General features: G+C 37.7%; 1 protein-coding gene across 2 annotated transcripts in view; it reads left to right on the plus strand.

The window, feature by feature from the left end:
• Positions 1-25,649, plus strand: part of MAP3K20 (mitogen-activated protein kinase kinase kinase 20) — a 167,095-nt gene that overhangs the window by 81,412 nt on the left and 60,034 nt on the right. For both annotated transcript variants that reach the window (XM_046659428.1, XM_046659429.1), the window contains exons 4-8: positions 7,068-7,169; positions 11,212-11,277; positions 14,495-14,523; positions 14,646-14,783; positions 22,895-22,981. In XM_046659428.1, coding sequence (XP_046515384.1) covers positions 7,068-7,169; positions 11,212-11,277; positions 14,495-14,523; positions 14,646-14,783; positions 22,895-22,981 — 422 coding nt within the window. The remainder of the gene's footprint in view (positions 1-7,067; positions 7,170-11,211; positions 11,278-14,494; positions 14,524-14,645; positions 14,784-22,894; positions 22,982-25,649) is intronic.

Genomic DNA, 25,649 nt, shown 5'->3' on the forward strand with positions numbered 1-25,649 from the left:
TTGAATGTGCTCCCACTACTTATACACAGATCCATCAGCCCAGGGTTTTTAAGCACAACTTCTGTCTAATCATTGACTGATCATTAACCTCTGCAGATATAGGACAGCTCCTATAAAAGAACAGGCTTAGAAATAAAAGAAAGATTTAAAAAACCCAGAAAACTGAGCACAGACATCACTGGGGGGCACACTGTAAATTTCATCAATTTAGCCCAAGCAAGTTAGTAAAGAAGCAAACAAAAACCATCAAGAACAACTTTCAGGGCTGGCCCAGTGGTGCAGCGGTTAAGTTCGCACCTTCTGCTTCGGCAGCTCAGGGTTTGCTGGTTTGGATCCCAGGTGTGGACATGGCACCACTTGGCAAGGCATCCTTGGCAGGCATCCCACATATAAGGTAGAGAAAGATGGGCACAGATGTTAGCTCAGGGCCAGTCTTTCTCAGCACAAAAGAGGAGGATTGGCAGCAGATGTTAGTTCAGGGCTAATCTTCCCTTGAAAAAAGAAAAAGAAAAAAATGGCAACTTTCAAGGAGAAAGTCAGAATTCAGACTTGCTACAGTACATTATCTAAACTGTCCAAATTTTTTTTAAAAATTACAAGAAATGTAAAGAAACAGAGATGTTTGACCTATATTCAGGAAGAAAAACCATCAATGGAAGTAGTTTCTAAGTGTCCCTACATATCAGATTTAACATAGAAAGATTTCAAAGCATCAGTATGTTCAGAGACCTCAAGGAAACTGTGTTTAAAGAATTAAAGGAAAGTATGAAAACAATGAATCAAACGATACAGAATCTCATCAAGTAAATAGAAATATGTGTATTTTTTTTTTTTTTTTTGAGGAAGATTAGCCCTGAGCTAACATCCATGCCCATCTTCCTCTATTTTATATGTGGGACTCCTGCCACAGCATGGCTTTATAAGCACTGTGTAGGTCCATGCCTGGGATCCGAACCAGCAAACCCTGGGCCACTGAAGCAGACCATGCAAACTTAACCACTATGCCACTGGGCCAACCCCCATATATATATATTTTTTTTTAAAAGAACACCATAGAAATTCTGAAGCTGAAAAGACAATAATTCAAATGAAAGATTTTCTAGAGTGACTTAACAGAGATTTTGAGATAGCAGAAGAAAAGAATCAGTGAACTTAAAACAGGATCAACAGAAATTATCCAGTCTGAAAAAGAGAAAAAATTTGAAAAAAAGATGAAAAGAACCTCAGAGACATATGGGACAACACCAAGTATACCAATTAATGTATGATAGCAAGAAGAGGAGAAAAGAGGTGTAGAAACATATAAAAATAGAGAATAGAAACATATTTGAAGAAATAATGGCCAAGGAAAACTTCCTGAATTTGATAAAATACATTAATCTATGTACTTGAGAACTCAGCGAACTCCAAGTAGGATAAATGCAAAAGAAACCCACACCTAGGGGCCAGCCCGGTGGCATAATGGTTAAGTTCATGTGCTCTGCTTTGGCGGCCTGGGGTTCACGGGTCTCGATCCTGGGCGCAGACCTAAACACCACACATCAAGCCATGCTGTGGCGGTGTCCCACATACAAAATGGAGGAAGATTCGCACAGATGTTAGCTCAGGGCCAATCTTCCTCACACACACACACACACACACACACACACACACACAAAAGATGCACACCTAGATAGATCATGGTCAAACTGTTGATCAAGACAAAATGAAAATCTTGAAAGCAGTAAGAGAAAGATAACTTCTCATGTACAAGAGAACAGCAATATGATTAATGGCTAATTTCAACAATGACCAACTAACAACAGTAGAGGCCAAAAGGCAGTAGATAATTAAAGTGCTGAAGGAAAAAACTGTATTCAGCAAAATTATCTTTTAGAAATGAAAGCAAATTAAAGATGTTCTTGGATAAAGGATGAGAGCATCTGTTGCTAGCAGTCCTGCTTCCAAGAAATACTAAAGGAAGTCCTTCAGGCTGAAACAAAATGACAACAGATAGTAATTCAAATCCATGGGAAGAAATAAAGGATACTGGAAATGATAAATATATGAGTGAAAAAAAGATTTCATAAATGTACTTCTCATTTCTTCTCTTAACATCTTTAAAAATGTAAGATTGTATAAAGCAATAATTATAGCACTGTTTTGCTGACTTAAAACATATGTCACATATAGATTACAGTAATAGCATAAAGGATGAGGGAAGGAATGGAGCTATGTCGGAGAAAAGTTTCTGTGTTTTACTATAAATTAATCTGAAGTAGATTGTGTAAAAAGATGCATTTTATAATCCCTTGAGCCACTACTAAGAAAGTCCACTCAAGAAATGTAGAAAGAAATCAACAGAAGAATTAAAATGATAATAAAGTCATTAACACAGAAGAGGGCAGCATAGGAGAAACAGAGGACTGAGAAGGACAGGAGACATGTAGAAAACAAGATGCCGAAAATAACTCTAACCACATCAATAATTAAATTAAGTGTCAGTGGTCCAGGGGACCAGCCCGTGCATAGCAGTTAAGTTTGTGCACTCTGCTTCAGCGGCCCAGGGTTTGCCGGTTCGGATCCCAGGTGCGCACCAGACACCACTGATCAAGCCATGCTGTGGCAGGCATCCCACGTATAAAGTGGAGGAAGATGGGCACGGATGTTAGCTCAGGGCCAGGCTTACACACACACACACACACACACACACACACACAAAGAAAGTGTCAATGATTTAAACACCCCAGTCAAAAGACAGAAATTGTCAGACTGGATAAAAAAAGCAAGATCCAACTGTATACTGTGTACAAGAGACACATCTTAGATTCAAAGACACAAATAGATTGAAAGTAAAAGGATGGAGAAAGACATACCATGCAAACAAACCATGAGAGAACTGAAGTAACTATGTTAATTTTAGACAAAATAGACAAGAATATTACTAGAGATAAATAGAGTCATTTCATAATTATAAAAGGATCGATACATCAGAAAGATCTAGCAATTGTAAATGTATACACACCTAACAACAGGTCCTCACAGTACGTGAAGCAAAGACTGACAGAATTTAAAGGAGAACTAGGTAATTCAACAACAACCGATTTAGTATCTCACTCCCGATAATTGATAGAACAGCTAGACGGAAAATCAGCAAGGATATAGAAACTTGATAAACACTCTCAACCAACTCTACCTAACTCACATCTGTAGAACACTCCACCTAGCAAAGAATACATACTCAAGTGCACATGGAACATTCTCCAGAATACATGAATTAGGTCACAAAAAGCATCAGTATGTCTAAAAGAATTGAAATAATGCAATGTATGTTCTCCAGCTACAGTAGAATTAAGTTAGAAATCAATGCCAGAAATAAATCTTGGAAACCCCCAAATATTTGGAAATTAAACAGCACGCATTTAAATACCCAGTGAACCACAGAGGAAATCACAGTGGATTTTAAAGTATTTTTAGACAGAGAGAAAATTAAAATGCAACATATCAAAATTATAGAAGACAGATAAAGTAATACTTAGAAGGAAATTTATGATTTTAAACATCCATAGCCAAAAAAAAAAAGGTCTGAAATTGGTAATCTAAGCTTCAACCTTAATACTCTACAACAAGAACAAAATAAACCCAAAGCAATCCAATGAAAGGTAATAATAAAGATTAGAACAGAATGCAGTAAAATAGAAAACAGAAAAATAATTGAGAAAATCAATGAAACTAAAAATTTGATCTTTGAAAAGATCCATAAAACGGATAAACCTTTAGGTAGATTGACCAAGAAAAAAGAGAGAAGATACAAATTAGCAAACTGAGGGATGAAGGAGAAGACAGCACTAACGGCCCCTACAGAAGTTTAGAAGAATTGAAGGGAATGTTGTGACTAACTTTATGCCAACAAATCAGACAACTTAGATGCAATGAGCAAATTCCTAAAAAGATACAAGTGATCCAAACTGACTTAAGAAACAGAAATTCTGAACAGCCCTATAACAAGTAAGAAATTTGAGTTAGCAATTTAAAATATTTCCATAATGAGAAGCCCAGACCTAGATGATGATGGTGAATTCTATCAAATGTTTGTAGAAAAATAGCACCAATCTTTCCTATACTCTTTCAAAAAATATAGGAGCGGGGCTGACCCCATGGCTGAGTGGTTAGGTTCATGCGCTCTGCTTCAGTGGCCTGGGGTTTCGCAGGTTCGAATCCTGAGCGCGGACATGGCACCACTCATCAAGCCACGCTGAGGTGGCATGCCACATGCTGCAACTAGAAGGACCCACAACTGAAAATGTATACAACTATGTACTGGGGGGCTTTGGGGAGAAAAAGGAAAAATAAAATCTTTAAAAAAAAAAAAAGAAAGAAAATATAGGAGGAAGGAACACTTATCAACTTACTCCATAAGGCTAGTATTATCCTAATACCAAAGCCAAACAAAAATATAATAAGAAAACTATAGACCAATATCCCTCGTGAGCATGGATGCAAAAATCCTTAATTGCATATTGGTAGACTAAATTCAGCCACCCCTAGAAAGGATAATATGCTTTGACCAAATGGAATTTATCCCAGAATTGCAAGGTTGGTTTAACATCTGGAATCAATTAACGTAAAATACCATAATAGATAATTGGATAAAAGACAAAAACTTTTGGACATACTACAGCACTCATTTATAATGATAATTCTCAACAGACTGGAATAGAAGGGAATTTTCTCAACTTGATAAATAGCATCTCCAAAAATCCACAGCTATTATCATACTTAGTGATGAAAAATGGAATGTTTTTCCCTTAAGATTGGGAATAAGGCAATGAGGTTCGCTCTTGCCAAATCTATTCAACATTGTACTGGAGGTTCTAGCCAGTGCAATACAAGAAAAAGAAAATAGGGGCCGGCTCCATGGCCAAGTGGTTAAGTTCACGTGCTCCGCTGCGGCGGCTCAGGGTTCGGATCCTGGGTGCAGACATGGCACCGCTCATCAGGCCACGTTGAGGCGGCGTCCCACATCCCACAACTAGAAGGACGTGCAATTAAGATATACAACTGTGTACGGGGTTGGGGGGGGGTGGTTTGGGAAGATAAAGCAGAAGAAAAAAAAAAAGATTGGCAACAGTTGTTAGCCCAGCTGCCAATCTTTAAGAAAAAAAAAAAGAAAAAGAAAATAAAAGGCATCCAGATTGAAAAGGTAGAAGTAAAACTGTCTTATATAACATAATCCTGTATGTAGAAAATCCCAAGAAATCCACAAAAAACTGCTAAAACTAATAAACACGTTTAGCAAGGTCACAAGGATCCAAGATCAATATACAGAAATCAACTGTATTTCTATATACTGGGCATGAAAAATCTAAAAATGAAATTAAGAAACAATTCTATTCACAGTAGTTATAAAAAAGAAAATGGGAATAAATTTAACAAAAGAAGTGTAATACTTTTTACAATGAAAAGTACAACATTTTGCTGAGAGAAAATAAAAATGTAGATAAATGCAGAGACATTATGTGTTTGTAAGACTCAGTATTGTCAAGATAGACAGTTTGACTAAGAATAGATACAAGGAACTAATAGGCATGTGAAAAGATGCCCAACTTCATTAGTCCCTAGGAAAATGCAAATTAAAAATACGAGATACCACTAGAATTATACCCACTACAACGGCTGTAATCAAAAACACAGACAATGCCAAGTGTTGGTGAGGATGTGGAGAAACTGAAACCCTCCCAGCCTGCTGGTGGGAACATAAAACGGTACAGCCTCTTTGGAAAGCAGTTTAACAGTTTTTTAAAAAGTTAAATGTAAACTTACCATATGACCCAGCAGTTCCACGCCTAGAAACCTACCCAAGAGAAATGAAGACATATTTCCACACAAAGACAGGTCCACAGATGTTTATAAGAGCATTATCGTAGTAGCCAAAAACTGGGAACAAACCAAATGTCTATCAACTGATAAATGAGTAACCAAATGTGGCAAATCCATCCAATGGAATATTATCTGCAATGAAAAGGAATGAAGTACCTATACGTGCTACAGCATGAAAGAGCCTGGGAAACATTATGCAAAGAGAAAGAAGTCAGACACTCAGGCCTCATGTTGTGTGATTCTATTTATGTGCAATATCCAGAAAAGGCACAATTGTAGATTGAGAAAGCTGGGTTAAGAGGGGTGATTAACTGTAAATAGGCACAAGGGAACTGTTTGGGATGATGGAAAGCTTCTGAAATTGGATTGCGGTGGTGGTTGCCCAACTCTATAAACTTACTAAAAATCATCAAATATAGCCACTTATAGTGGCTAACTTTTATGGTACTTATTATCTCAAAGTCATTTTTATTTTCTCATTTAATCTTTATCTGTCCATCTACTTATCTATTTATGTTTTGGTGAGGAAGATTGGCCCTGAGCTAACATCTGTTGCCAATCTTCCCCTTTTTTACTTGAGGAAGAGTGGCCCTGAGCTAACATCTGTGCAAATCTTCCTCCATTTTGTATGTGGGAGGCTGCCACAGCGTGGCTTGATGAGTGGTGTGTAAGTCCACACCTGGGATCTGAACCTGCGAACCCTGGGCTGCCAAAGCAGAGGGTGCAGACTGAACTGCTACGCCACCAGCTGGCCCCTCAAAGTCATTTTTAAAGGCATTTTCTCATTTCTTGGCCTTTTGTGCTTGAATTTTGAGGGCTTTTCAAAATCTTGATGCAACAAGGATTGATTTGTTTACATTGTCACATAAACCTTCTGACTTGTGTGTTTAATCTTAGCTATTTACATGCCTGCCTCTGTTTCAAATACCTTCTTCCACCACCTCCTTGTGTTTTGCAGTTCCATCTGAATGGCTTTTGATTTCATCCTCAGCTAAAGTTCTACTCTTCATTCTGTTAGCAGTCTTGTCTTGGACAGATTTCTTTCCAAGATCATGTTAACTTTTAGAAACCACAGTATGGAACAAATTTTATATGCTTTTAATATCTTTTGTTAAATTCTTTAACACATTTTCCAATGAAAATATAAAGTCTTATTTCCGAAATGCACCTTGGTTTTAATTATATGCTTATCTTTCCTTTAAAAATAGAATATGCTTCTCTGGGATCACTCTATGATTACATTAACAGTAATAGAAGTGAAGAGATGGACATGGATCACATTATGACCTGGGCCACTGATGTAGCCAAAGGTAACAAAGCTTCGTGTATTCTTAGAGAATTGGTGGGAAGCACGTTCCTGTCCTGACATGGTGACTTAAATCGGATTTGTTGTTCTGTGTCTTTAGATGGTCTTCTTTTTTCAGACCAAAAGTAGCAAGAATTCTGCAACTTATTGTACAGATAATATTTTAGGTCATTGCCTTTCCACTCCTGCTTGCCTTTTCTCTCTTTCTTTTCTTTCTTTCCATAAAACCAGGTCCCAAGAAAATCAATGGCTCCATTTTTGCCACATTTTGTGACATTGTAATTGACCAACTTGCTTGATGTATTAAATGGAAACGTCGTAATTCTGTTCTTGTTCTGCAAGTCTCTCCTGAGACTCAGCATTCAGAAAATGTGATTTATTGCAGGATTAGTTCTACTCATTTTGTATACGTAATAATATACTAAAAATAGTAACCACTTGTTAAAAAAAAATATTTTATTTGTTTTTCCATGTAAAAGCAATTCGGATTTTATTTTATATTTAATGTAAACTTGGAAATAACCCTTGGAAATAAAATATTTTTAATACACAAAATCCCTAAACAAAGTGCCCAGTTCTTTTTCTCTCATAAATTCCTGCATAGCCTAATGCTTTCTAAAGCAATTTAAATTCCATTTATTTTTATCTTTTTTTTCCATTTTCCTAACTGAATGTTTCTGTTTTATTTATAACTGTCAAAGTTGCTTTGGAAACAACTTAATCTAAATAATGAACACTGATAGTTACATTTGTATTCTAGCAACCCCTAGAAAGCAAGTGCGTCCACATTTTACTGGGGTAATTAACTCCTTTACATTTTGCTGCTCCAGTCTCTAGAGCATCTCTTTACAAAGCAAATAAGAGGATATTTAGCACTCAATAAGGAGAGCAAGTCACACTTTGCTTTCACTGGGAAGTCACACAATGACTTCCAAAAGTAATGGTCTTTCCTTTGCAGAATTATCTTTTCTGTTTTAAATTTCGTCAACACCTGCCAAATTCCTCAAGTAGGGAAAATGAAAATTAAAAAAAAAGTTTGATGCTAAATGATACTGCTGAATGATATTTCATTACCTTATAAGAATAATAAGCTCTGTGTTTAGGATGGTGTACTTAAGGCTTTGGCTATGTTAATTAACTTAATTGTGTATTCATGCGTCAGGCGCTTCAAATCAGCCTTAAAAGTTCACATTCTTCAAGACATTTTCATTTAATATCATAGTCACTTCTCTGCCTGTCAGTAGTACACAGGGACCACCTGTTTGTAGCAGGGTGATATGCTATTATCGGGAGCTGCCTGAAGCATTGTGGAAATACACTTACATTAATGTAAATACTTTTACAAGCAGTCTTTGACTTAAAGCACTTCGCCTTACAGACATTTGCATTTGAGGTGCTCAGCCAATTACACCCATGTTATTACTTAATGGCACTTAGGATGGATAGACAGCAAACAAATCAACTGACATCAGTCACTGTGCTTCCTGCTGTGCACACTCCACTTAAGCTTCCCTGGCCCCCAGCCTGTAAAGCTCGGCCCTCCCTGCCTCTTCCCCTGCATAGTCCCTGTCTGAGGGGCGGGTCCCTTGGCTCCCCCGGGGTTTCTCAAGGCTGCTGGCACTCTGTATTAGAAGGACAAAGAAGAGAAGGAACAGAACTAAGTAGCAAACTGGAACCAGAGGTAAAGGATAGGGATGGAGAGAATGGGAGTGGACCACGCGACACTGTCCAAAACTGCAAAGTGCTAAAATAACTTTTTTGTGGCTGGTGAATTGATCTGAAAGGCAAGTTCTAGTGTGTTTGGCCTCAGGTGAGAAGAGTGAGGCAGAGAAGAGACTTGTTTCTTTAAAGTATCAAGAAATACTTAATATTTAAAATGGCCTATAACAGGAAGAAGAAATCAACGCTTTTGGAATAACTTCAACCTCTCTGGTAAAGCTATGTGGAGAACTTGGAGATTATATAGGAAGGCTTGATTTTGTTGATTTCGCTTCAGATTCAGCTATGTACCTTTCAGTTTGACCATGATTGAAGCCACTGAAGCAACAAGATGTTGAGAAATTATAGCATGAATAATTCATTTCAAGTAAGAGTTGATTCATGCATTTTGAAATAGGCATTGCTTAACATCACTGCTGAGAGAATATCTCCACAAAGCCAAAAAAAGATTCTCTTCTTTTTGGGTGGAAAGAGGAGTGGAGGGCAGACCAGCAAGTATATCTGAAACTGCGGCAAGTCAGTCAACAGTGCGTAAAAGGAACAATTAAAGCAGATAAACCTTGATCCAGTCTCAAAACCATCATCATTGATTCCAAATCTCCTCCCAAATGACACCTGTCAGATCTTTTTTAGGAAATCTGGAGTCTTAACTGATGAAGGTATTTTTCAGCCTTCTTAATTGTTTACATGAAAATAAGACAGAATTATAAATGGCTCTATAAAAACAAATTAAATAGAATTTTATGATTGTGATTATTACTGTGTTTATGTACACTAAATGTTCTATAAATGTATACTACACATTAAACACAAGTAATTTACGGTACTTTTTCTCATAATATCCGCCATGAGGAAGAAAAGTGCCTATTTTAAAGCTTTTGTACGTGAGTGTTGTTTTTGGAGATCCCTACATGTCAGCAAGTGTGTAAACTATCTGGTTCCACCTCTAATAGTAATTAAACAGATTCTACCTAAAAATTATTCAGGAACTTGATAATTAAAACAAGAGAGACGTAACTATGAAATTCAATTATAAAAATTATTAAAAGTGACCCAAGTTGTAGCTATTGAATTTTCACAGTTTGTAGTATATAGAACTTAATATTGGAAGAAAGATTTCCTTTATTCCAATTACATCTTGTTTAAAATCATTTTAATTACTAATACTTTTATTAACCTGATTCTTTTTAGTAATATTTTTATATACAGGAGTTTAAATTTTTTTATTCTTTGTTCTTTCATGATTCTTCAATATATATTAATCAAAATAGAAGAAAAGTAATAGTTTATTTTAAAAATTAAACTTTATCAAATCAAAATTTTCTGAAAGTTTAAAAAAAAAGAACCAAAGCTTAATTATTAAATTATGTTTAATGGATAGTTAATTAACAAAAGGACCCTGTTTGATTTGGGGGGCCTATTTCTTCCATTATTTAGAAAAGACAACTTGAGAAATACAGGGAGAGGAAATATGTCAGTAGGAAATGTCCTTCTTTATTCTAAGGGGGTAGACAATACATAAATACAGAAAAAGAGTCAAACACTACTAAGAGGGTGATTGTGAAATGTGTCCTTTAAAGTATCATTTTTAGTTCAAAATAATAAAACTCTACTTAGTTTATAGACACCCAATTTACTGAAGTAACTTGATTTACATTCTAAATGTGTTGGAGAGAATTTTGGCGTGCATTTAAATGTACATATCTCAAAGATTTGTCCGTGTAAAAAACAATAAAATATTTTGTAACTACTATATATTTTTCTATCTGAGGAGCCTAAAATCCTTTACCAACTATGACTAATGCATCCAACCAGTGCTCCCCTCCCTACCCCACCTCCACTCCCAGGTCTTACTGGAAGGAGTACTGAGGAAACAGACCGAGCTGCGATTGGGCAACTGCAGACATCCAAATGAAAACTGAAGTTTTCTTGGTCAGAACTTTGGCTGGTTTAGAAGGCAGTTGGTAGTGGAATACCTTAGTCATTGGAGCACTTCTTCCAGTTGTAACTGTGCTATTTTTGTGCAGACTCCAGAAAATTAAGGTGTCCTTATTAGGTATTGTAAGAAGCTAGCTTTACCCACAATCAAATTCCAACTTCTAAGAGATTAAAGCACATAAATTTCCCTTAGCATATAAATTTTCCTAATGTAGACATAGCCTGTCTCTATTTGATCAATCATGTAAGAACAGAACACACGACTTTACTTTCTTCTATTGAATCTTTTGCAAAAATATGAAAGGTAATACTGATGTTTGAAATAGAAAGGTAATACTGAGACATTGTTGAAAAATGATATTAATAGTCCTTTCTTCTCGTATGAAAAGGAATGCACTATTTACATATGGAGGCTCCTGTCAAGGTGATTCACAGAGATCTCAAGTCAAGAAATGGTAATGTAGTCATATGTTTTTATTTTACCTATTTTATTATAAAATAAATGCACCTGTGTCTAGAAATAAGCATCATGCTTTCCATGTCTTTTGTAACTTGCTGTTTTGACCCATTGCTGATAACCATGAAAATCTTTCCATTGTCAATAAATGTTAGAATTCTCCATATGATTTCAAGAGGCTGCACAGTATTCCACTGTGTGAATAGCACAGAATGTGGACATTTGAGTTGTTTACATTTTTTTCTATGGTAAGAAATGATGACCTTAATACTTTTCAGCACAGTTTTTCAACACATCCTTAATTATTTCTCTAGAATCATATTCTAAAAGAAGTGTTGTTGGATCAAAGCGTGTGGTCGTGTAATTCTAGTCTCCTATTTTTGGATGTTTCTCTGGACCAGCAGTTTTGAGTTTTGTTCTTGTTACTTCTGAATTGTATGGTGTAAATTTTTTATATCAGTCCTATTACCTGGAATAGTACCCAAAAATGATTAGCACGTTTAGGAGTTTGGACAGTAAAGGCTTTGTTTTTCTTCTTTCACTTCTTCTGTTCTTTGTAAAGTTTATTTATGATCCTGTATTTTACCATTTGGAGAGTGAGCATTTTAAAATGACTTGCAGGATTAGATGTTACCTTCAAGTAGGAGTGGCAGCAGAATGCTTCTTCCATTATGTCACTTGAAAGTTAACAAGAAAGACAGTGGGACTATTTAGCTAGCCAGCACTAGCTAAAGTAAACATCGGAGTTTCCTATTTTTAAAAAAATCTTACTATCAATTCATTTTCATGCTTTAACTTAATTATTTACATGCTGTCTAAGTGATTCTTCTGAGTAAAGGAGGAGGACTATTTATTTCTAGAAAATCTTTAAATCACTGCAGTTAAAACGAGTATATACTAATAGTGCGATCCTTAGAATGAGTAGTCCCGGTAGGTGGAGTAGGAGGAGTAGGGAATAGGCCAGCTGCCCCTCGTCGTGCTCCAGGACTGTGAGGTTTGTGGACCTGGAGAGAGGGAAGTTGTTGATAGCTGCCACTCATCAGTAGTCCAGGGTGGACCACCAGCTTGGCCCTGCCAGTCAACTCTGGCTGATTGTTCTTTCCTTTTCTAGGTCATCACTTTTCCTTTGGCTCTTCCTAGGCATAAGCTTCCTGAGCTAAACACTACTGATATATAGTTGGCTAACAGGAAGTCGCTAGGAAATAATCTAGAATCTAATAAGAAGTAACAGAGTTTTATAACTTTGTAAACTTTCAGTTCTTGCTCATAATTTCAGTCTAAACAAGTTATTCGACTTCTCTCCTTTTAATCTACTTTGTCAGTATATTCCTATATCTCATGAGAGAAGAATGATTAAATTATGGGTATATTCTTGCTGTCATTATGAAAACTAAATAACAGTGGAGACTGCCCCCATTTTTCAAAATTACAAATTGTGTAGTTACTTGATGGGAAAACACATACATCCGTGAAACAATATAAACATAACTTTTAGCAGTTTTTCTTCTGGGAGAGGGAATGACAAGAATCTTTTATTTTCTATATTATATATTTTTATAATGTTAGATCTTTTTAACAAGCATTTGTTAATCTTATGAGAAAAAAGTAGTAGAGGTATTTTTTAAATAACTGAATATAGTATTAACAACATTTTTATTTGAAAATTTATAGCATATTATATACAGAATCACATTTACCCTTAGGCTATTTCATGCAAAGATTATTCTTCCCACTTATCAAGGTCATTAATAACAGCTAATAAATATTGATCATCTGCCATGTTCAAGGCACTGTATGGCTTTCCAAAGAAATGCCAGAAACAGTCCTTCAGGATTCTGTCCTTGGCCTCCTCTCCCCTTATGCTCGTACTCACCCACTCCCATGAAAGCCCCGTCTTCAAACGCTTTCCAACAGATCTCAACTTTAAAACTGTATCTGTCCGCTTGTTGGACATGGCCAGATAGGTATTTTGTATGACCCTAAAATGTATTGTGTCCACCTCGATCTTTCATCTTCTCTCCACCTCCTAAAAAGTTACTCCGGCATTCACTTTCTCAGTGAGTGGCAATACCAGAACTCCTGTTCTAACCATTACGTTATTGCCTCTGTATTTGACGTGTCCTTGAGTCCTCCTCCTTCTCACCCTCCATATCCAATTATTCAAGCCCAGTTGATTCTGCCTCCTAAATACCTCTTTCTTGGTCCACTCCTCTCCTGTCCTTTGCCGCAGCCTCAGTATAGGCATCCTCATCTCTCTCTCGGACTGTGGCTTGTGTGCACAGTGATCTCCTTGCCTCCAGTTCTGTTCTTCTCTGATATCCTCTCCCCTCTGCACATTTGACCATTTCATTCCTCCACTTAAAATTGTTCATTGGCTTTCTGTTTCTCACAAAGGCTCCTCTGGACCTGGCCCCTGCCTTCCAAAATCACATGCCTTTTCCTCTGCTCCTTTGCAAGGCTCACCTCTGCCTAGAAAACTGCTTTCCTCCCCCACCTCTCTTCTTTCTGGTTAATCCCAATTTGTCCTTCAGGGCTTAGCATTAGCACCGTTTCCTCCAGGAAACTTCCTCTGACCTCCTTAGACTTAGATATCCCTGCTCTTTGGTTCTGTGGCAATCTCTGTGTCTCTCATCGTGGAATTTATTTCACTTTACTACAGATGTTTGTCCATTGTCTCTCCCATGAGGCTGTAAGCTCCATGAGAGTCGAAACAGTGCCAGTCTTGCTCACCTTCCTCTTCCAGAGCATAGTACATGGCCTTGCACATAGTAGGTGCTCAGCAAATATTTAAGTAAGTGAATGGATGAATATTGTCCCTGCCTTCAAAAAAATTACTCTTCAATTGGGAAGAAAAACCATATATACCATGAAGTACTAATGCTAATGACTTCCTGTATATCATGTTGGCAGTCTAGTGGCAGAACCCAAGTAAAAATTTGGTTCTCTTGACTATGCTAATCTATGCCTTTCTTATTGGACAGTAGTACTACGTTTGATTTAAACAAATGTCTTGAAAGCCTTTTTAATCAACATCTCATGGAATTAGTTTTTTGTTTTAATGTTAGCTCGTTTTTGCAAAATCTTCAATGCAGTAAATACTTTGATTTTACCTTTCGTAATTCCATATGGAAGATTGAAATAGAAGTTTATGATTTTTTTCACTATAACTCGGACAAACTAGATAATTGTCATAATTTATCTTTTTTTCTTTTTAGTTGTTATAGCTGCTGATGGGGTATTGAAGGTAGGACTATTTTTAAAATTTTTTAAAAAAATATTTGTTAATTTCAGATGTAGGTTTTTATGACTGATAATTCTTTTATTCGTCAATTAGTAGAAAGTTGGTAACTGGTCCTCTTTTCTCAGATCTGTGATTTTGGCGCCTCTCGGTTCCATAACCATACAACGCACATGTCCTTGGTTGGAACTTTCCCTTGGATGGCTCCAGAAGTTATCCAGAGTCTCCCTGTGTCTGAAACTTGTGACACATATTCCTATGGTGTGGTGAGTTCATTTCTCACTTTTTGTTGCTAAAGGAAATACACAAAGCAAGCAACTTACAGAATCGGGATACAACAATATAAGTTTTAAGACAGTGATGCTGTTTTTGGTGGAATGCCCAGAGCAGTGGCAAGAGAGACAACTCTTTCTACTTGCTAGAATGTTTACTTTAATCACTTTTGCACACCTGAGTTACTTTCTCCTGTGTTGAGAAGAAACCAATGCCACTTCCAAGAAGCAAATTAGATGGAACCTAAAATACTGTTGGGCCTGATGCAGTCCTGTGCAGAGTGCTTGCCTTGGTGGGCCTGTGACTGCAGAATATCTCTGCAAGTCAGTGGAAACGTGAAGCATCTGGAACAGGACTTCATGGTAATGAGTTGTTCAAAAGCCGCCAATAAATCTGCCACGTGAGTTAATTAACCTCAAATTTTTTTTTTTTATTGAGTTATTGATAGGTTACAATCTTGTGAAATTTCAGTTGTACATTAATGTTTGTCAGTCATGTTGTAGGTGCACCACTTCACCCTTTGTGCCCACCCCCCACCCCACCTTTCCCCTGGTATCCACTAAACTGTTCTTGGTCCATAGTTTTAAATTCCTCATATGAGTGGAGTCATACACAGATTATCTTTCTCTTGCTGGCTTATTTCACTTAACATAATTCTCTCAAGGTCCATCCATGTTATTGCAAATGGAATGATTTTGTTCTGTTTTGCAGCTGAGTAGTATTCCATTGTATATATGTACCACGTCTTCTTTATCCATTCGTCTCTTGATGGGCACTTAGGTTGCTTCCATGTCTTGGCTATTGTAAACAGTGCTGCAATAAACATTGGGGTGCACAGGACTTTTGGGATTGCTGACTTCAAGCCCAGTAGTGGGATGGCTGGATCGTATGGTAGTTCTATTTTTAGTTTTTTGAGGAATCTCCATACTGTTTTCCATAGTGGCTGCACCAGTTTGCATTCCCACCAGCAGTGTATGAGGGTTCCTTTTTCTCCGCAACCTCTCCAACATTTGTTGCTATTAGTTTTAGATATTTTTGTCATTCTAACGGGTGTAAGGTGATATCTTAGTGTAGTTTTGATTTGCATTTCCCTGATGATCAGCGATGATGAGCATCTTTTCATGTGCCTATTTAACCTCAAATTTTTGAGTGTCAACTATTAAATTGATTAGTGAGTTTCTGGAGAGTACAGAAGAAAATGTACTTAGCCTTTAGCACATGGCCTTGCCCATGTCTCCTGCCAGTCTTATAAAGTAGTAGTGGCGCTCTGGAACGTGAATCTAAAGTACCATATAGGAATAACAACAGAACAACATAGCTACGAGACTAGGATAATGTGGGGGGAGGGGATACTCAAGGAATAGAGACCTCGGGGATGAATCAGGTAAGGAGCAGAAGCTTCTGCAGCAGTTGTTTTGCGACGGATCGTTCCTGAGGAATAAGTTCTATCTGAATTAGGAGAGAGAAAGGAGTGGGGGGAGTGGGAGGAGGAGTGGGGTGGGAGGGAAAGATGGGCAGGGCAGTTCTTCAATGGTGGAAGGAATTCATTTGTTGCTCTTTCTTTTTTAAGATTTTATTTTTCCTTTTTCTCCCCAAAGCCCCCGGTACATAGTTGTATATTTTTAGTTGTGGGTCCCTCTAGTTGTGGCATGTGGGATGCCGCCTCAGCATGGCTTGATGAGCAGTGCCATGTCCGCGTTCAGGATTCGAACCAAGGAACCCTGGGCCGCCAAAGCAGAGCGCATGAACTTAACTGCTCAGCCACGGGGCCAGCTCCTGTTGCTCTTTTTTGAGGATAAGTTTTTTTATCCCTAAAAATGCTGTATATCCTTTAAAAGTCCAAAATAGTATTTGGAACTCGCTGTCTTCATGTCTTATCTCCCAATCATACTGCCTCTCTATTTATATTATTACTCCTTAAAAGGACATTTTCATAATAATGGGAAAAGAAGCAGACTAATTTGGATCCAAATCAACATGCCTCTTCTTCCTAAACTTCTCATGTTTTCAACTGAAGGTGATAGCTGCTGGCACAAGAGGACACCAATGTTGTAAACCCATTCCTTTTTCTTTAGAGTTCATCAGTCTCTAGGTATTTACTGCTGGCTTCATTATTTAAGTTTTGGTCTTGTTTCAATTGGCTAGCTTTTTCTGAATCATAACACATCTTATGTCTACCAAATCAATTTAATATAATAGCGATGAATTTTGTTGACTATTGAAAAAAATCATTTTAAGAATGAAATATACACTTTTGGTGAGAGGCTCGAATTTTAAAGGTTGGAAGACAACCGTAGCATAAGGCTAAATATCTAATCTCCCTTAATTCTGTGTGTTTCTAAGAGTAAAGGTTATAAACTGTTATAGACAGTGATCAAATAATTCTCATTGAAAAAAGGGAAAAAAATCCGTAAGTTCCTGAAGGACTAGATTCTAAAGTTGGTCCTGTCTGTCAAAAGTTACTACATTCTAACCATCCCACAAATCATCTGCTGGGGATCCTGAAAATGGGGGGATTTGTTGTAATTTCAGACGTTTTGTGAGATTATTTTCTCTTATAAAGTTATGTTCCTTCATTTTTAAGCAAAAATCTATTTATTGTGTCAGGCACTGTTCTGGACACCAAGTTAGGGTAGTTTAAATTTTACTTTGCCTGCTTGTTGGGACCAGGGTCTCTTTTTATCCTGTGGGACAGGAGCCAGCAAACTTTTTCTGTAAAGGACCAGATGGTAAATATTTTAGACTTTGAGGGCCACTTATAGTCTCTATTGCATGTTCTTTTTACAACCCTTTAAAAACGTTGAAACCACTCTGCATTCTGCATTCATTCAGCCGTAGTCTGCAGACCCCTCTGTGGACAAGAGAGATGAGAAGACGAGCACATGGAGAACAGCTCACAGCGATCCGGCAAGGGACCACGGTTCCTGCTCCTTTTGCTTGCATGTGTGCATAAATATATAAACATACTTGGATGGTTATAGTTTATAAATTATTTTGGCCATTTATGTGAATTAGAAGACTTTTGAGGCTCATTTTAGCACTCTACCAGTTCTCATACAGCGCTTTTACTTTTTTTTTTTAAAGATTTTATTTTTTCCTTTTTCTCCCCAAACCCCCCCCCCCCCCCCCGGTATATAGTTGTATATTCTTCGTTGTGGGTCTGCGCCCAGGATTCGAACCAACGAAACACTGGGCCTCCTGCAGCGGAGCGCACAAACTTAACCACTTGGCCTTGGGGCCAGCCCCAGCACTTTTACTTTAAAATTTCTCCCTGTCTTGGAATTTCCCTATCTCAGAAATCTTTGACCTGGAAGATACAATTATGAGTTATATGTGGAGTGAACTTTTGGTTTCAATATTATCATTTATGAAAACAAACTTCGCACTGCCTTCTTCCAAAACCTTACAGTGACCAGGGACTTTTGAGCGACATGCACCCATCTGTGTTTCTGTAGCTGAAGTAGAATCTGCGTTCTAGTAACCAAGAACGAATCCTTTCCCACCTGTAGACTACAAAAGATGTTAGGAGGTGACCTCTGCTTGTGGAGCTGAGGACTTTTTCTGTATCTTTTTAAAATCCCTTTTACTCATTCCACATCGACCCCTCATGTTAAACAGTTTCCATCAACCTTTCTGAAGCTGCAGATGTTCGGTTTATTTTATTGAAAAGCTTTTCCTTCCAGTGACCATGTGCTACTTTTCAGTAGATGGGCCCGAACATTTCTTTTTGCGCATTAGGTGTTCTCTCTGCTTGTTTACTGGCCCTACCTTTGTTTTGCTTTGAGGGATTTAACAAACGCTTAACAAATCATCCCATCAAGTAATTTCACTGACTGCAGCAAACTTCACAGCCAGTCGCTGAACGTTTCCAGTGCCGCTCTATATTTATGCACCAGATGTTGCTCTTCAGAACCTGTTTGCCCCTGTCACACGCTTTTGAATATCAACTCTACATTGGTGTTAGAGGCTTTTTTTACCTGGTGAGAACAAAAATGACTTTTCAGTGAGTCTGTTTAGTTTAAAATAAGAGTTTATTTTAAAATCGAGTCTGCTATTGTATTATCTTAAAGAGAAAGGTTGACTCGGATGCTGGTTCTCCTAACCCCATGGCTGTTTCAGCAGAATTCCATGCAGAAAAGTGCCCATATGCTAATTTAGTTATAAGTGAGAATTCAGGATTTTATTTAATTCTGACCCCTTCCTTTCTGTTTTAGAAAATCACCATTAGTGAAAGAAAAAGTACCAGACATGCTTTCCAGAGCCTTTTTGTTTAAACAATCATAAATTTTTAAAAATTAAGAAAGCATTACATGTTCAAAGTAGGAGCAGGGGGAGACAGTTGTTAAGGTAGGGCCATGTTAGTTTTAGGAGTTTGTAGTCCATACTTTAAAAATGACACCTATCTGGGAAAGCAAGGTGGTTATGTAGACTTTCTGATGTCCTTTCAAAAACAGGTGAATAGGCAGGACTTTTTTGTCAGTAGGAGCATCTCTTTGCGTAACACATCTCACAGTTCGGGGCCAGGCCAGTGGCAGAGCAGTTGGGTTCATGCACTCTGCTTCAGCAGCCTGGGGTTTGCCGGTTCGGATCCTGGGTGTGGACCTATGCACTGCTTGTCAAGCCATGCTGTGGCAGGTGTCCCACATATAGAGTAGAGGAAGATGGGCATAGGTGTTAGCTCAGGGCCAATCTTCTTCAGCGAAAAGAGGAGGATTGGCAGATGTTAGCTCACGGCTAATCTTCCTCAAGAAAAAGGATCCCCTAGTTCACTAAAAGTCTATTCTGTTAATTGAGCCCCCACACATAGCAGTCACATACAAATGAATAAGACCATGAAAAAGAGTTACTCTTTTTTAAACCCACCCCCTCAAAAAGAACCAGTTTATTTTTTCCTTTTATTTTTCTGTTTTTTTCAGACTTGCTCTGAGAATTTAGCCCCTAATATTATCAAAGTCCCTAGCCCTCCCCAGCTTGATAAACCTGTGTTGCTTCTTAACACATGGCAAGACTAACCAGCCTTATAAAACCTTAAAATAAATGTGCTGCAAATGCCAGAAGTGGATCTTGTGATCCTTGCTTCTAAGCTGGTAAACTTTGCTAGGCAGACAACTGTTTCTCTCTCCATTTTATAAGAAAGGAGATTTTTCTACCCTCTTATGATAACTTCTCTTGAAGGGCCAAACCAGAGGAGTGATTAGTATGTTATCCACAAAAAAAAAAAACACTTAGGGAAAGCAAAAAGCATTGCAAGAATAAGCCTTCTGAGAACACAAGGCCTAGCCACTCTTTAAAAACAAAGCTATCCTAATGACAATGCAGAAAGGGTTACCTTCTTAGAAGCTCCTCAGCCAGAACCAGCTTTGGAAATAGAGTGGCTTAAGAGAGCGCATCACTGCCTCATGTGTCTGCGAGCCCCGTTCCAGAACGAGCCTGGCTCAGGTACTGGCTTTCCATTGTTTGTAAAAGAAAAGGCAGGAGAAGTACACAGGCTTGTCCAAGTTTCTCTTCTGTAAACTGAAAATAGAAATTTTCCTTGTGAGCACAGTTTAAATGTGAGGACATCTCAATATAAAATGAGTTGGAAAGTACTTTTAAGGTGAGAGATCACAATAATGTTTGGCCTGCATCCCCACAACGGATATTTTCAGGCATAGTTTAATATATTTTTAGACCTCCAAATGACTTCCTCAACGAAGTTATTTTTTTGTGCCAAATGTCATTGTGTTTAGTGTAGAAAAAGCTGTTGTCCAATCTCATACCACCTACTTTTTGATACATTCCTGAATCTGGCAAATTAATAATAGGAAATCATGAGATGTGCTGATGCTGGAATTAAACTGAAGACCTCATTTGGGCCTCGGAGCCCAGCGTTGATGACGCCATCCCAGACAGTTTTACAGCCATCAGACAGCTCGGGGCCCTCGGCTCTAGCAGCTCTTCAGAGACACAGAGAGGGAGCAAAATGAAACTGTCTCATTTCTCCAGGGTTGGAACTCTTAGAGAAATAAAGCTCGGGTCTTATTAGATTTGGGACATTTTCCAACGGAATATTTTGGAGTAAAGAATGACATAAATCTTTTTCTGGTGTTATTCCCCAAGCTCTTGGTTTTACATTTCACCTCACAAAACCCAGTCAGTCTTCGTGTGCACGTGTGTGCACTGTATTGTGCCTGCAGGCCAAACCCTGAAAGGAAGGGGCGCGAGGCTGCTGTCTGAACGGTCTGAGGGCTGGAGCACCTGATTTGTTTGAGGCTGAGTCACTGTGCCCATGCTCCTTAGGAACGCTGGATCATTCATCTGCTTGCTCTTCGTTTCCCAGCCCCTCCCCGGCCCCAACACCAGAGGAGTGGTCACTGCAGCAAATAGAGGGGCTTCATTCCGTGCCCAGCCCGCACGCCGCCCCTCCCCTTCCCTGGGCTGCGGAGTCGGGTGATCACATACCTGTTCTGGGGCCCACCCACCCTTTACGTGCGGTGTTCACTAGAGTCGGCCCCTTCTGGAGGCCCCTTCCCTCCCTAATCACTTCTGTGACTCCAACAGAATTATTCAGTAGCTCTTCTAAAGAAGTACCTTACACACTTGATTAAAAGCCCAAAGAGGCTTCAGTGAATTTTTTTGCTCCTGCTTGAGCAGCATCTGCCAATTTCCCTGATTTTCCTGCTAATTATCTTTGTATTCGCCAGAATTCATTTAACGTGTTATGGCTCGAATAAAACTGAGCACTGGCTGAGGAAATAGTGGCTACAGAATTAAAGGTTTATAGGATCTGCCTGAAGAGTATATGTCCTCAATCTACATTCTTATTTAGAAATTGTTTGTGTTTTTGTTTTTAGAGCAAGAGAAATCTAAATCTGAGTTTAGATTGCCAAGTTTGCTTCTCACTTCTGCCATGGCTCCATACCCAAAATATGCCATGTCGCATTCTCTTTCTACTGCCCTCGTCCTTCTCTAGAGTTACATGGGGTTAAGAGCTTGACCTTCAGGGTGAGACAGCAAGTTCGTCTTCTGGCTCTGCCGCTCGATAACTGAGTATCCTTGGGCAAGTTTATTAATTATCTTAAGTCTTAGTTTCCTCATCTATAAAATGAGGATACTCTTTATCTGATGGGATTGATATTAATCATGATAGCATGCGTAAAGAGTGTAACACAGTACCTGAAACATAATAAGCACTCAATAAATGACAGTGGTTGTTATGATTATTATTGATGATATTAGAATTGGTTTTGCACTTCACAAAGTATGGGTAGACTCAAATTTTTGATGCCATTTGTATAAATAAAGTAACTGGGTGCACAAATCTTCATTACTAAGTATTTAAAGAAAAAACAAAATCATTGACTGTTTTCAGCATTCCCAGCATCACTTTGCTTTCTTTGGGCATTCGGTGCAGATTTATTAATCATGCTGACCTCAGGGTTTGCAGAGAGGTGAACACACACATATCCTCACATACACACCTTCAGCCCATATGTACATAAAGTGTTTACTACATTTTAGAATATAGTATAATAAATGATGCTATAGGTGGATGAAAATGAATCCTGTAGACTGACTCATTTTGAGACAGATTTCTCCAAAACACAAACACTAAATGTTACAGTTTGGCAAGGACCTACCATTTTGGTGTAAGTGGTTTGGATTTGGGGCTCAATTTTTTTTTTTTGATGAGACTATTATTAAACCTTTAAAAATATTGTTGAATTCCCTGTTACTATCTTGCAGAGAAATTTATCAGAGATCGAATGTGGAAAGAGTTTGACTAACAAAATATAAAATTGAATTTATGGGAATATGTGAGAATTTTAATAGCTTATGAGCTAAAGTTAAATCATTTAGGCCCTTTTGGTTTCATAAAATGTGAAGTCTGGCTCTGGATGTTCTAATTTCTAAACCAGGTTTTTTCTTTATTAAAAAAAAACAAAAAGTGTATATGATATATGGGAGAAGTCCTGCTCATGAATATATATGTTTTGCCCATGTTTCTACAGATGGAGTTGGTTGTGTCTGATAATTGGATACAGTTAAATATTAGGTAAAGTTTCAGTAATATACCAAAAAAATAAAGTACAAGAATAAAAATTCCATTTTCTTTTTGTTCCAGGTTCTCTGGGAGATGCTAACAAGGGAGGTCCCCTTTAAAGGTTTGGAAGGATTACAAGTAGCTTGGCTTGTAGTGGAAAAAAACGAGGTAAGACTACGATTCTCCATTCAGGTACATAGATCAGAAAACAGTATTGGGGTTTTGCAAAAGACTTTTTCATCTTCTTCAAATTGAAAGTAAGTTCACGCTTATGGAAAGATTAGCAGTAGGAGCTAACACAAAGGGTCAAAGTGATGTTATTCCTCATGAATGGACCCTTTACATCTAATTGTTGCAGCTTCACGTCGTGATGCTGTAGATCAAAAATTGTACAAGTACTGTACTAGTTTCTCAGTCTCAATTGTAAAACCTAGGGGTTTGTTCTTAGTGATGAAAGAAGCCATTGCGTCCAAGGTAGGGGAACAGTTGAACTCCATCTCCTGCGTTTAGGACATCTTTTTTACTGGCCGGGAGTTGATATATCTGTAAGAGACCTTCAGCTACTTCAACTTACCTCTCCCAGCAGGAGTCACTATAGTACAAGAAACTGTCGCTTAGATGAGAATTTCAAAAATAAAAGAAGAAAAAATAGTTTCAAAAAAGGGAAAAATTACAGTTTTGCCACCTACGTTGAACACTACATTGAAGATGAGCTCCTCACTGGAATTGGCGAGGCAGTGGCATAACTGTTCGCTTCTTCATGCAGAGCCTTTCCATTTCAAAAGAACTTCAGTGGCGTAAACACCGTTTGTGCTGTGTCCCCAGCCTCGCTTTTCTTCTTCCCACAAATTGAGGCTTTCAGTTAGTTGGACCTATGAGCCTACATCAGAGAACATGGTCCATTCATATCAAAGAGAGCAACTACATTTTGAAAGGTTTAAAATTGTGACTGAAACGCACAGCCATGGAAATTCTCAGCATAAGGATGAAGCATCCAATATCAAGGTATTATGAGAACTTAGATCAAGTAATGGAAGCACGCAGTTGTCTTTGCAATGCAAAACAACTTTATTTCACAAAACTTCTTCATTTCCAAATCTTATCTGTGCCCTCCACAAAAGGTAAGAGTGCAACCTGAGGATAAATAATTTGTAAAAAAGGGGAATATATAGAGATATTCCCTTTTTAATGCTTTAAAAGAATTACATTGATCTGCTCCCCATGTGAGTGCAAGAACAAACTAGATTAATCAAAAAGCTGCTATTGACTAAGGGAAACCAAGTCTCCATATTTTAGATCATATAATCCAGAGTTACCTTATTAATATTTCCTCCTGAGCCACTGAGAATAGATGAAATGTTCATGATAGCTGAACTTGATGGGAGAGAGCTGGCAATTTAAGAAAAATGAAAAGGAGTTACATTCAAGAATGTGTCTTACTCATTGTTTCACAGGAGCTGTTCTGTTTTAATTAAATGTGATAGTTATTCCTGGTGTGCTATTAAATCAGACCTCACACACAGGATAACTGATATTTTCGTGCTATGAGAACCCACTTGTTTCTGTTCTGTTTCTTTTGCCAGTGAGATGATTAGATGTTTGGTTCTGAGTTTACAAATGAGAGTGGAGAAAATTATTGACCTTCTGTTGACTTTGGAGCAGAGCACTCAATGTAATTTTTTCCCTCCACCTCTCTTCAAGATGAACTAGAAGAAAGTTTTTTTAAAAGCTAACTGAACCCTCCCAATATGTATAAGAGAGTAATTAATGATTTAAAATAATATTTCATCTAAACGATGGAAGAATAGGTGTGAATCTAAAGCACTTTCAGAACATTGGCATATCCATCAAGGATTTTTAAAGCAGAAGAGAAAAATGAATTTAGAAACTGCCTTTGGATAGTTGACTTGAGGTTTGGGGATCCCCCATAAATAACCTTCAGAACCTCCTCAACATATATGTGAGTAGGCTATCTCCCCATTTCTCCCCAGGGATCCCCTAAAGTGCACTGTTTTATCCATGGTGTGATCTGATGATCAGCTAATAACTCATAGAGACTACTCAAATGCCTCCCATACTGTATCTGTTAAATATAATAGTAATTTGAAAGAAACCCATATGGTAAAATAAATTTTCTCAACTTTTTAATGAATTTAAGGAAAATTGGATATTACAAGGATATTTGTGTATTCTCATTCTTCACAATATTTATCTGTCAATAATATGGAAATTAGGTTTAAACGTATTGTCCATTGTCATCATTCAAGAAGGTGTCATTTCACCTCATAAATGGAGGTACTTATTACCAAAACAAATTCTTTTGACCAAACATTAAAATAAATTCCCAAGGATTTATTTCATTTCATAATAAAATTGATACTTTGACTTAAATATAGTTACAAGATCCCTTCAATTTCTAATTATTTTATGTTATTTATTTTTACTTTGAAATACTTGGGTTATTGAGTTGAAAGAGAAAGCTGTATTTTTTTTTAATAGGCTTCATTTAAATAAAGAATGATGTGTTTAAACTTTCAGGGAGACCTTTTAAATGTGAGCTTGTCACCCTAGAATGTACCTATATCCAAATATTAGGCTTACCTTTTCTCTTTAACATTTTATTCTGAAATAATTGTAGACTCACAGGAAGTTGCAAAAATTACAAAGAATTCTGTGCGCCCTTCACCCAGCTTCCCCCACTGGTGAGATACGGGTATAGTGTAATAACAGAAAGTTGACATTGACACATTACTCTTAACTAGACTCTAGACCTTGTTCAGTTTCACCATTTAGGATTGCTTTTTGCATCTATAGGAAGATCAATACTTTAAAAAAA

The sequence above is a fragment of the Equus quagga genome, chromosome 4 (genome assembly GCF_021613505.1).
Source record: "Equus quagga isolate Etosha38 chromosome 4, UCLA_HA_Equagga_1.0, whole genome shotgun sequence".
NCBI classification, from domain to species: Eukaryota; Metazoa; Chordata; class Mammalia; order Perissodactyla; family Equidae; genus Equus; species Equus quagga.